This window comes from Apaloderma vittatum, unplaced genomic scaffold (genome assembly GCF_000703405.1).
Source record: "Apaloderma vittatum isolate BGI_N311 unplaced genomic scaffold, ASM70340v1 scaffold22339, whole genome shotgun sequence".
NCBI classification, from domain to species: domain Eukaryota; kingdom Metazoa; phylum Chordata; class Aves; order Trogoniformes; family Trogonidae; genus Apaloderma; species Apaloderma vittatum.
This window is the reverse complement of record NW_009737269.1, coordinates 8,343-20,738: the sequence shown is the minus strand read 5'-3', so window position 1 is coordinate 20,738 and position 12,396 is coordinate 8,343. Positions and strand designations below refer to the sequence as shown.

At 44.3% G+C, this 12,396-nt stretch overlaps 1 protein-coding gene across 1 annotated transcript; it reads right to left on the bottom strand.

Annotated features, from left to right (window-relative positions):
• Positions 1-1,030: 1,030 nt before the first annotated feature.
• LOC104279850 (left-right determination factor 2-like) lies at positions 1,031-4,176 on the bottom strand. The gene is made up of 4 exons (XM_009877284.1): positions 3,912-4,176; positions 2,745-2,991; positions 1,686-1,925; positions 1,031-1,370 (listed from the first exon to the last, which is right to left on the bottom strand). Exons 1-4 carry the CDS (start codon positions 4,174-4,176, stop codon positions 1,031-1,033), a joined length of 1,092 nt encoding a protein of 363 aa, XP_009875586.1.
• Between the last annotated feature and the right edge of the window lie 8,220 nt (positions 4,177-12,396).

The window sequence follows — 12,396 nt, the reverse complement described above, 5'->3', positions numbered from 1 at the left end:
TAACCAAGTAGAGCTGTTACTGTGTGTATGTTTATAGCAGCTAGCCTCTATGGTACATTCAGAAATATGTCCATTTTTTTCCCTCTACTTTTAGACCTAAGAATAAATATAAGCAAACACATGGCTACTTTAATAGTTGTATTTTATTGCATCCTTGAGTTTGGAAACACACAAGACTTGGGAAACATCCCTAAGTTGACATAACTGTAATACACAAGCAGAAGAATAAGGGTCTGATTCTACAAACTGCTACTCGTGCAAGCAAACCTAAGTCCTAATAGTCCCATTGACATCAGGACTCCTAATTCTGCCTAAAACTGTGCTAAGTCCATGGTGCACAGGCCAAAAATATAATCCTTTGATTTCCACATAATATTTTGTTTATGTGTATATATGCATAAGGTATATACATATATATATGTTTCTTTGAGCTCCAGACAATATTTTATGTACATATATGCATGTAGGTAGACAATATGTATATATGCAATATGTATGTAGACAATACATACATATATTCATATACTATATATGTACATGTCTGCATGTGTGTGTGTATACAATATATACATGTAAGTGCTTCTACTCTCCAAAACAAAACTAGGTCAGACAAGGACCTAAACTGGGAATCTAAGAATGAAAAGCCGAACCCATGTATTCTTCACCTGGTTATGATCGTTCCTCCTTTGCCTGTTTGCAATACTCTGGGGAGGGGTCTGAAATGAATTGGATGAGGCTCCATCAAATTCCACAACATCTGGCTAGCATCAAGGGAGCCCCAAGGAGCGTTAGGCTCTATAGGCACGTGAAGATGGATGCTCCTCTGAGCCCGTCCACACAGACACTGCCTTTAAGTGCACCCTCTCTGCAGTGTAGCGGGAGAGCCCCAGCCACTGCCAACCCTTGTGGGTGGGTATCTGGGTACCCCCAGACCTTTATCACCAGCCCAAGGTCTGGGGACCAGGGTGGCTCTAGGCAGGGCTGTGGGGAACAGGGGGACCGTGTGACACCCCAGCTGTCTGCCTGTGTCTCACACCAGGGCCATGCCGTCCGTGACGCAGCTGCACTTCTCGATGATCATGTTGGGAAACTCGGCTGCTTCAATCTCGGTGCGGTTGCCCCTCTTGACCAGGTACATCATGGGGAGTGGGGAGCTCTCCGCCACAGCGCAGACGCGATCTCCATAGCCAAAGCGTCGCAGTGGGTTGGGGGGCTGCAGGCAGCCCCCCAAGCATCGGTAAGCCTGGTACCCTGACGGCTCAATGATCCAGTGCTGCGTCCAGGTGAGCTCGCGGAAGTTGATGTAGTGTTTCTGCCGGCAGCAGGTGGACTTCCCCATCACCCCCTCCTCCTTGCAGTCCCCAGGGCCTCTGTGTGACAAGGGAGACACAAGAACTGATGCCGTAATTGGAAACCGCGAAGGTGAGAGAAATAATCCCCTCTTGTTAACAGCACAGGTGGGCCCTGAAACGTGAAACTTGGGCCGTGCTTGTGTTTTGCTTGAATACTCAGACAACAAACATGGTAAAATGAGAGGTGTGATTGAACAACAACTCTCTAAGCCCTCCTTTCACAGCTGTTTTCTTGCAAGGGCAAGAGCTGCAAGCCCTGGATTGGCACACACAGTACAATAATTCAGGGGCAAAGTTTCACCAGAGACGTACAGATTTAGGTTTTATACATACCCGTAGTCTTCCAAGTTGAGGGTGTAAAGCACCAGTTCAGGTTTGCCTAGGGCTTTATCCTTGGGGTCCTGAGAGGTGAAACGCACGGCTTTGGCCATTTCTGAGGCATGGCTTCCTACTCTTTCTCCTTCAATCCAGACCTCCAGGAACATTGGCTCCTGTCTCTTGTTTCGCAGCCAGTAATGCACAGCCTGAGTCACATCAAAGTTCTTCCAGCCCGACTCGCGTATAGGAACCAGCCTGCACAACAAGGGCTTGGCATTAGAGAACAGCCCATCGGCTGAAGCCTGGGCTCGTGCACTATTATTGCAACGGAATAATTTGTTTCCTGTAGATTGTCACATGCCCTGATTACACAGTAATTTTTGCTGAGCGTTCTGGGCAAGCACCCACAGCAATTACCTCACACCTCAAAAAGAAGCATGCAGATCTAACAGACATTGAAGTCCTAAATAAAACCCTTTGTGCATGCTCATGAGAAGGCATTACTTTATAGTAATACCAAAATACGGCAGTGCAGGATTATATGCAGCCTCAGTATTAATGATGACAGCCTGGTAAACACTACTACTCCCAGCTGCTCCTGTCCTAGCTGTATTAGGGCTGTAATTTTCTACTCATTCATAAAATTGGTTTGATGTCTCATTTTGTCTTCAAGGATTGTAAAACTTCCACAGAGCTCAAGGCTACAGAATCAGATGGGTTTTTTGCATAATTTACTGATTTAAACCAGCTAATGAAATGGCCAATGAAAAGAATACAAGCAGCCAGTAATCCACATGAGTTAGAGAGTGAGAGAGGTGAACCAGGTGGAGGGTTTTAGAGGGGAAGACCTAGCAGTACATGGCATCAGTTGACACAGAAAAGGATTATTTAATCATATATTGCAGTCCTAACCCAATATGAACTCCTTCTGGATTCAGAGTCTACAGAGACTTATTCTACAGAAGTAGCCCCCTCAGACTAACCGGAGGAAAAATCACGTGACACCCAAACTTGGCTCAGAGGTTCCATACTCTGTAACTAGAGTCCTGCCTTCAGGAGAGGTCCCTTTCTTACCTGGAGTCTATCAAGGAGGTCCTGTTGGTACCATCGTGCTGCCGTTGCACCCAGTACACGCTGACTCTGGCGTTGGAGACGGGCCTGTGTGACTGCCTGGCAGGCAAGTTTGCTCTCTCCAGAGGCTTTTTGAAGAGTTTCAGTTCAGCCATTGTCACTTCGCTGTTTTTGGGTATTCTGCCCTCCATGTCAAAGATCAGGTTCTGGCGTGTTGTGGTGTCAGAGTAGAGGACTTCTCCTGCCACGCCTGTGAGGTTGGGAATAAAAAAGACAGCCTGCCATTGCCATCCTGGCAAGAAAAGCCCCCACACTTTGTCCACAATTATCATCACAACACGCTCCTTCCATGCTCCTACATTGAGCCCTGGTGCCAGAGACAGCCACTAAACACCTTTTCTAATGCATGCTTGAATCAATGTCTTGCAAATGCCCTAATTCTTCTCCTATGTCTGAGTCTCTGAAACTTGGAGTGAAGAAATCTCTTACATAATTTGACCTCAAGCTGAGCAAACCCCAGAAGTTATGCACCTCTCTGTGCTCGATGCTGGCCACAAAAGCAGGAAACTGCAACACTTTCAATGAAAAAGTGTTTTCATTTGCTCCCCAAGGTGTTATGTATGTGCTTTGAAAGGGAAACAAGCTCTAAGTGTCCTTGCACAGACACCATCGTGCCTGTACAGCTGATTTCTTCCTTTATATTTTCCCCTGGCAAAGTAGAAAATAAAAAGGGCAGAGTGAAACATCCTCAAAGAGGTGTGATTCCTATTAGAAGACTTTCTAGAGTCTTGATCCAAAACCTACAAGGTCTGCACTTTCTGCTGTCTTTTTTTTTTTTTTTTAAAATAATTTTCCACCTGCCCAAACCATTGCCTGAGTACCAAGGCTTTTCTCCTCTATCAAACCCCAGCCACAGCCTGCCCTTTGCAAGTGCTGTGGAACGCCCTCCCCAGGTACAAGGTAGTTACTAGTGGGTGTTAATCTTTAAGATGCTATTACATGCACCTCTTCTACCCAGCTTAAATTTGGAGCCAGGCCCAAACCTCATTCCCCGCTGTGGTTTTGCCTCTGCCCATCCTGCGGCCAGCCAGGAGAGTGTGGGGTGAGCAGCTTCCCCTGGCAGCGGCACAGGGCTCTGTGAGCTCCCGACAGCTACCGCGGAAACATTACCTGTGTTGCCAGGGATCCCCCTGAGGATGCCGGCCAAACTCGGCAAAGCCCGGCGCTTCACCCTCTGGCGCTTCAGCATGGAGATGTATTTGTTCTTGATGTGGTCTGGGATAACCAGATCCACCAAGTCTCTCTTATGAAGTTTAGGGACCTCAGAGAGTCCCAGCTGCTTCAGCAACGCCTCTTTGAACCCTTCCTGAGTAAATGCTCGGACCGTGATGACCAGGCAGAGTACACAGAGCATCCGGGTGAACTTGGCATCCATCCTCCTTTGGCAAAGCAGCACCCTGCCTGCCAGAGAAGAAGGGGGGGATCTCCCCAGGGCTGCTCTCGGCAGAGATGCGGTGGCAGGCTGCCTGAGTGGGATGGAGGTTCCCTGCGCCGGGGTTTTATAGTCAGCCTTGTCCCACTGGCACAACAAATTCCACAAGTGGGGACGAAGCAGAGGACTTGAAAGGATCACTCCGCTGTTGGTAGACACATGCCAGTTTAACACCTTCATCTACTGCAAATTAATACAAGAAGGTTGAAGGGACCTTCCAGATTCCTTCACGGGGAAGAAGTTTCCATCCTTTCTTAATTTCCTGCAAATTTTTGCCCAAAAAAACCCTGAGTGACTAATGTCTCATATGCAGCCTAAGTCAGTGAGGAAACACATTTGCAGAGTGCATTGCTTTATGTACCACACCATATGATTCTTATAGGAAGCGTCAATCTTTATGGCAGGGGACTTGCTACCTAAAATAGCTAATATCAAGCAGGAGAATAATGCTTTAGCTAGAAGCCCGTCTTTATGGCAAGCATTGAAAAATCATCTAAAATATATTTTTTGGGAGGTAGGTACCGCTTTGATCACTGAATATTTGTACCAAGCATATGAAACAGGGCAGTGAATCACAGTAGTTGAATGGTTTATGGCCTTTTACGTTGCTTCTGAATCGCAGAAGGTGGAAGATGTACAGGCCTGACATTTTAGAAAAAAGTCCCATCACTCTTTATGGATTCCTATGGGTTTCATAACACTTGAGCTTAAAAGAAGAAGTCTTAATACAAAGGCAGATCACCTTTCAGTGAACACAAGAAACCACTCTGCTTTTCTACAGCATGGATGAAGAATATTGATATTTTGAACACTATTAACAACTACAATAAAGAGCTGCCTCTGGAGAGCAAAGCTGACCTGGAGGCAGGTGTGTGTATGTATGTGTGAATGTTTGCCTTGAAGTCAACCTTTAAACTTGAAGCTCACATCCTTTGCTTCCCTGGCCTTTGCCGGCAAATATGGAAGGCTATTTCTGAAACCAATCCCAGAAGAAGTGAATTGAAAAAAAAAAAAAGGATCAATAAAAGCATACAGGTGCATAGCATTTGGGGCAGATTCTAATCCTGTCCAGCAGTAACATGTCTGAGCACACCTACAAATGTCTTCAGCATCAAAAGTCCTTTGCATTTTATATGTCTCTCTAAATGATTTAAAACCAGTTCAGTTTCATCCCATGTCCAGGCTGAATAGTGTACCCTGAGAAAAGTCTGGCTGGAGGACCCAATGTAATGAACTTGTACAAAAGCACCCTGTTGTGGTTCATCTCTCATTAAAACAAGTGTCAATGGAGGCAGCCTGTTTCCTACGCAGAGGAAGGCAACAAAGCCAACAAAGGTGTCTGAAAGAGCCTAACCAAACAACCTTTTAAGAAACTTACCTCCTTAAACATGATAAAACCTCCATTAGATGTTAAAAGGGCACCTTATTCAGTGGAATTGAGTTTTAAAGTAAAGATGGAAGCATAGACTACAAACTAACAGTTTGTGTGTGGCCCAAGGCATTACATTCTTTAAACTTTCCCTTTGTTTAGCATCTTTGTCTGAAAGAATCAATATTTTCTGTTATATTCATTCCCAAGACACAAACAGCAGTGAAAAATATCCGCTTCAGCTGACCACCTCAGCTTCAACCCGTGCTGAAAACTCCTGCTCTTGTGAATAGGAGGAGGGAAAGGTGGGTTTTGGTTTTTTTCTCTGAAACCTTTGTGACACTCTCAGCCCCTTAGACAGGCTCTATGTGCCTGGCCATTCCCTCTGGAGTGCTTTCCCAGCTAAACAGCATGTTACTTATTCTCATGGGATGGGACAAATGCAGTCACATGATGAATGAGCCATTTCGAAGACTTGGGTCACAAACTACATCTAAGCAATATTCAGGTGGCTGACAAAGTTCTCTTCAGATACGCTCTATAAGGGTTGGCTAACTCAGCTTCAGCAGTGATTTTTTTTAAGTTTATATAGTGACATTCACCGGAATAAAACTGTGGTTCAGGGATTTTTAACGGTCTCTTTCTCATTTCAAAAGACCTGATCCTGTAAACCTCTATCTATCCAATTAGTCCTTGCTCCAGAGAGTGGTCCTACTGTGTAGTGAGGGCTCCTCAAAAAAACATGATAACATGAAATGAAAATGCCTGACTGCTCCAGCAGCACCCAGTTCTCCTGGATCTATATGTGATTTCTCCTTTCGCTGATGTCTAATCGACCAGGACTTCTCAGTGTCCAATGTGTATTGGAAAGTGATTTATGGGCTTCACACATAAAATAAAATTATTGACCAAACACAGTTGAAGCTCAGCTAAGAAGAAAACAGGCGATGTGGATTGCAGGCTTTTCACAGGAGAGTGATTATCTGGTCCAATTGGAGGATTTGCCATTCCCCCTTTGTCATGCAAACAAGAAAAAGTCAGGAATTTTATAATAGCTCTTTTTGTGTAATGTGTATTAGAACCTGCATGGCACATTCAAAATGTCAAACAGAGGATTTAAAGAGGCTGCAAGGGATGAAGTATGAGCAACTCACAGTTCTAATAACAGTCAGTACCCAGTGAAGAGAGAATCTCCGTATTTAAGCTTTTAATTTAGTTACAAACAGTTCTCTAAGACAATTGCTGGGCATATCTCTGCAATGATTTTCGGTAAATAAATCCAATGAGTTCAAAGAGAAAGTGTGAAAGGCTTAGCCTAATTATGTAGCTATTATCTTGGGAAACAAGAGTGTTTTGAATGTATCTGCAGTATGTCAGTGAGGATGCAAATATATAATGTTTCAAAATTTTATATTTCCATGGACATAATTATTTTGTGTTATAACTGGGCCCATGCTAAAATAGCCTTTGCTTGAGTGATGCAAAAGACGACAATTTTTGTGTGCTTCAAGAAATGCTCTGATTTGTGCAATGGGGTCATCATCAGAGATTGGAACACAGTTCTATGTAGATTTTGGCCTGCTTTTCCCCAAAGTCAGGGCTTTTTGAATCTAGGAGTGAGGAATTAATAACAGTAGTGGTTAAGCTGCAGGTATTAACCTGCCAAGTTAAAAAATAATTCAAGCAGAAGTTCTGTTTCAGTCTCAAGCATGCCGAGTTTTACATAGCTAACAAAACACCACAGAATAGGCTGGTCTTGTGAAGCGCTGGGTTAGAGGTTTCAAAAGCGGAAAGGCTGTGCATGAAGGCATGCCCTTCTCCTGCTGCTTCACCAACACAGCCCACCAGCCACCAGCCAGTGCTTCAAACTCAATATTCCCACCAGCATTTTAAACCCAGGCCATGCATCTTTAAGCAGGATTCCCCAGGTAACTTTGGCTTCCTTCCTGACTGGCACAGTCTGTGCTGGTGGTTGGACCCCAGTGCTTCTGCAGGGACCAGCCCTGTGTCAAATGAATCCAGACAGTGAGCGTGGACCTCACCAAGCTCACCACTGGAAAGCTGCCCCACCGCTAGCAGCAACATTTCACTCAGTCTGGATTTGATTTCTAAATAGTGACCAAGACAAAAAGCATTTTCATTTCCCACCTCCCAAACTGTGCAGCGCTTTCAGCGTAGTGCAAGAGTGAGGAGTCACCAGGAGCAAAAGAGGGTATTTGCCGGGCTTGTGGCGCAGCCTTCCCTAGGTGCAATCACGGCTCGGGGTGCGGCACAGCACAGCATGTGTCCCCCCAACCAGACAGGCAGCCCTGTGTGTTGATGTTGCCTTCACGCAAGGAGAGAAGGGAAAGTATACATCACTCCATCCACCCTGTGTGGCTCTTGGGAAGGTGCGAACTGGCTAGTGGTAATTCTCCAACAAGGCTCTGTTACTCCTTTGAGAAATTTGAGAAATTCCTCCAGCACAAAGAGCAAGTGAACGGGCCACAGGGTTATTACCACGGCTGTTTGCCGCTTTAGTTCCGATTACTACCACCTTGATCTAGAAACATTCTGATTTGTACTATACTTGCTCCTTCAAAATGGCACGTGCCTGCTGAAAGATACCGGGAAACTACCATGCCAGGGTGGTGGCTTTCCATCCTTCTTTACCTCTAGAGACAGCTTCCTGTTCATTAGGGCATGAACAGCTTGCTCGGTGTACAGAGCCAGAAAAACAGCACCCAGGACTTCTGTGGGGCTGGTGTAGCTCACCGGAGTTTGCACGTGCGCTCCCCACAGCCTCAGCCTGCTTGGCAAGAATTTAGCATCAAACAGTTTCATAAGATATAGTCAGATAATATGAAACATCCAGCTTTTATCTGGCTCCCAGGACTAGACTTAAAACAGCAGAGCCACTCAATGCAGAGTGTTGATCTGCACTAAATCCTTTCTGCTGGTTCTGATTTGTTCCAAAATTTCAGCCATGTTAATTTGTGGACCTAAAGGCTTTGTGCTCAATAGGGCACTGCCTGACTTACCTGTCCTTACCTACGCATTTCCATGGATCCACCCTCTGTGAGCATAAAACCATGAAACGGACTTTACATCTCTACTGTGCTAGTACAACTCTGGGAAATATAACTTTGTGTCTCATATCTGAGCCAAACCATGTTTATTCTGACCTGACGGCACACAGATCTCATACCAAAGACACTGCAACCACAGCGTCAGTCCTTAACGATTACTCTGCCTGCCAGCTGAAGAGCCAGTTTCAGTACCAAGTTTTGTGGCACAAACAATCACCTGCTTGAGCAATACAGAAATTATCCAATTCATTTAATCTAGGCTAGGATGTGAGCCTGTTTTTCCTCACCATTGATGAGGAGCTGAACTGGCTGTCTCCAACAGAAGTGTCTTAGAGATGACCTGTTGCGTTCCTCTCATAAATGCAGGTGGTGAAGCCCCAGGCAGCGATGGGGGTAATGTTCTTTTATGCATTTATTATCCAGTGTAGCAAAAATCTCATTTGAGAGAGATATTGCAAACCTGGTTTGATCTTGAGCTCTGTTCATGTAACTTCTGGTGGTGTGTATCTCAGACTGAATCGACATAAGCTTGCCTACAATAGGCAGGCTTCTGCTTTTACTCACGGGTTTGTTTTGGCCAAACGTCCCAGACAAAAGGCTGTCTGTTTGAAGAGGAATGGATAAAACGTCCAAAGTTCCACCATGTCCTTGGTCAGCTGATGTCAGCTGGCTTGCTCACAGCATTTGTGTTGGCAGCATTTGCAAAGTGCCAGTGTTCTGGCAGAAAAGAGATCTCCGAGATTTTATTTTTTTTTTTAACAGAAAAGCAAACACAACTGTTTAAATATAGCTTTTTCTGTCCCCTTGGCAGGCTCCTCCCCACCGCCCTAGTCCGTGCCTGGTCTGTAGCTAGGGAAGCAGGACTTGTTACCACTCTGATGGCTACAGAAAAGGCTGCTATCAAAAATGCTGACATTTAGCAAATACTGTTGAATCAGATCAGTAAGTATACAGCCCTAAATTGCATGCTTTTCACCTCAGCCCGCTTCATTAAGGAATGTCCGTGCCGCTGAGAAATAGCTATATTTTGTAGGAGCAACACTTAATTTTGTAATTAGAGCCAATTTATCTGCCTAGTTAAAATGCTGCGCTTTTTTTCTCCCCTCTTTGCAGCTGTGTGTCTACACTATAAAAATTGATCAGTTTTTTTTAAGAGTAGGTTTTTCCCGCCTTAGCGATGCAAGTGAGAGCCCACCTCTGGGCCAGGCAGGGCTGGCAAGACTCTGAGGGGCTGTGCAGGCTCTCCCTGCCCTCAGCAGTGCTTGCTGCCGAGCTGGGCTTTAGCCAACACGGACTCAGCTGTCTGCCTTAGAGCACATCCATCCCGCAGAAGGAAACCCGTGTGTGAGACAGGTGTCAGGCACGCTGGAGCAAAACACGGCAGCTGAAGGTCTTAGTGCATGCGGTGCTATCAAGAGAGCTGGGCTCCATGCTGACACAGCTTTCGGGCCAAATGACTCTATGGACTTCTGAAATTTTTATGCACGTCCACCAAGGTGAGCTGGCAGCGTGCCCAGGTGGCCAAGATGCATCCTGGCCTGTATCAGGAATAGTGTGGCTGGCAGGGGTAGGGAACTGATCATATCTCTGTACTTGGCACTGGTGAGGCCACCCCTCGAATCCTGTGTTCAGTTTTTGGCCCCTCACTACAAAAAAAGACATCAAGGCACTGCAGTGTGTTCAGAGATGGGCAACGAAGCTGGTGAAGCTTGGAGGACAAGTCTTATGAGGAGCAACTGAGGAAACTGGGGTTGTTTCGCTTGGAGAAGAGGAGGCTGAGGGGACACCTTATCGCTTTCTGTAACTGCCTGAAAGGAGGTTGTAGCGAAGAGGGGGTCGGTCTCTTCTCCCAATAACAAGGAATAGGACAAAAGGAAATGGCCTCAAGTTGTGCCAGGGCAGGTTTAGATTACATATTAGGAAAAATCTCTTGATCAAAAGGGTTTTCGAGCACTGGAACAGGCTGCCCAGGGAAGTGGTGGAGTCGCCATCCCTGGAGGTATTTAACAGATGTGTAGATGTGGTGCTTAGGGACGTGGTTTAGTGGTGGACCTGGCACTGCTAGGTTAACAGTTGGAATCGATGATCTTAAAGGTCTTTTCCAACCTATGCAATTCTATGTCCTGTAACCCTTACAGATTCTGTGCCAAGTTTGTGTATCAAGTAGCCTTCCAACAACTGAGAAATGCTTCCATTTTCCTGCCATGATAACACAATTGAACTGCTATTCATATTGCATCTATGTCAATGAGTAGCCCACATTAATTATGGATTGTATTTCCTCCAGTTAATTTTAACTCTTTTATTACTTTTGCTTCACTGAACATACTTTCCTCTTTTGCTAAGAAAAAGAGAAAACTAATCACTTTTTGACAACTCAGATAGATAAAGAATAACACCATATTCCAATAGCTGTAATTTATTTCTATTACCAGAAGAAGCTGCAAAAGCAGAAAGATTATGAAATACAAATTAATGAAAGTCTAATAATTTGCATTACCAACTTTGCTGGAAGATGCTTTTTTTCTGTAGGACAAAAATAAAGATGAAAGGCCAAGATGAGTGAGATCTAAAAGGAATCTCTTCTGTTAAGTACTATGAGCTGTGGTGCAAAACAGTAACTTGTTAGTGTAGTGCGAAAAATGAAAAGGGCTGTTCCTTCCATGGAAAATCACAAAAAACAATTCAAGCTTGTAGAATACAAAACTTCAGTCACAAAATGCACCAAGTTGACAAGATAGAATTACTTCAGACTTCTCTAATTTGGTACATCAGATGGAACGTGGAGTAACTGCCCAAAGACTTCTGTTAGTCCTCACTTTGATATTTAAAATCAACTTGGGCAGTACCTTAGCAAATATATTGATAGGAAAAAAGATACCTACAACAGCAGGAAAATTAACTAACCTACTTATATAGTTGGTTTCCATCTATAATATCTGCCACTAAAGTGACTTTGGGAGTCAGTAGGTTTTACACTGTGGAACCTAGATGTATTTGGTTTCAAAATAATTACTTGCACATGGTTTTTTTTCCCTTGATGTTAATGGCACACTAGTGCTGTGATCAAATGGATAAAGTAGAATTCTGAATGGGTCCAGCAACAACATCAGACCTGCCTGAGCTCTGAGTGAGCTGGGCTGATATGGGGGGGAGCGGGGCTAGGGATGTCTGAAAGGCTTCCATGGGGGCCAGGAGATTCAAAACAATCTTCCTGGAAATGATGATCTGGATCAGACTAAGACTCCTCATCCTGATGCTTACTGTTCATTTTTCTAAACAGAAAAAGCCAGGCTTAACTGGCTGTAAATGCTGCATCAAACGTTGCAGGCATCTTTTCTTTGTCTTCTGCCATCCTTTCTGAGAATGTTTTAAAAGGCTATAAAATGCATTTTTAAAGATTTTAGATCCGCTAATAAAATTTCTTTAACTGATTTTCTAAAAGCTAGTGAGCTGTTTACTGTTTATGCTAATTTGTTATTTATCCTGTCGATTCCATTCCCCTTCCATCTAGATTAGGTACCTTGTTAAACCTTTGAGAATTGCATAATAGCAAACATCAAAATAGCCCCCTCTTCTTTTTTTTTGCCTTCAAACAATGCTGCAATGTTCAGAAAGGAAGGTGTGTGGATAGACTGCCTCTACTCACCCAGTTACTACAAAGCTGTTTTCACTTAAGTATTTATATTATTGTTGTATTGCTTTTGTAACTTTTTTGGTATGTTA

Coding starts and splice junctions, on each gene's coding strand:
- LOC104279850 (XM_009877284.1), bottom strand. CDS start 4,176: ATGGATGCCAAGTTCACCCGGATGCTCTGTGTACTCTGCCTGGTCATC. Junction 2,992..3,911: donor GGGGATCCCTGGCAACACAG/GTAATGTTTCCG, acceptor CCAACCTCACAG/GCGTGGCAGGAGAAGTCCTC. Junction 1,371..1,685: donor CTCAACTTGGAAGACTACGG/GTATGTATAAAA, acceptor CTTGTCACACAG/AGGCCCTGGGGACTGCAAGG.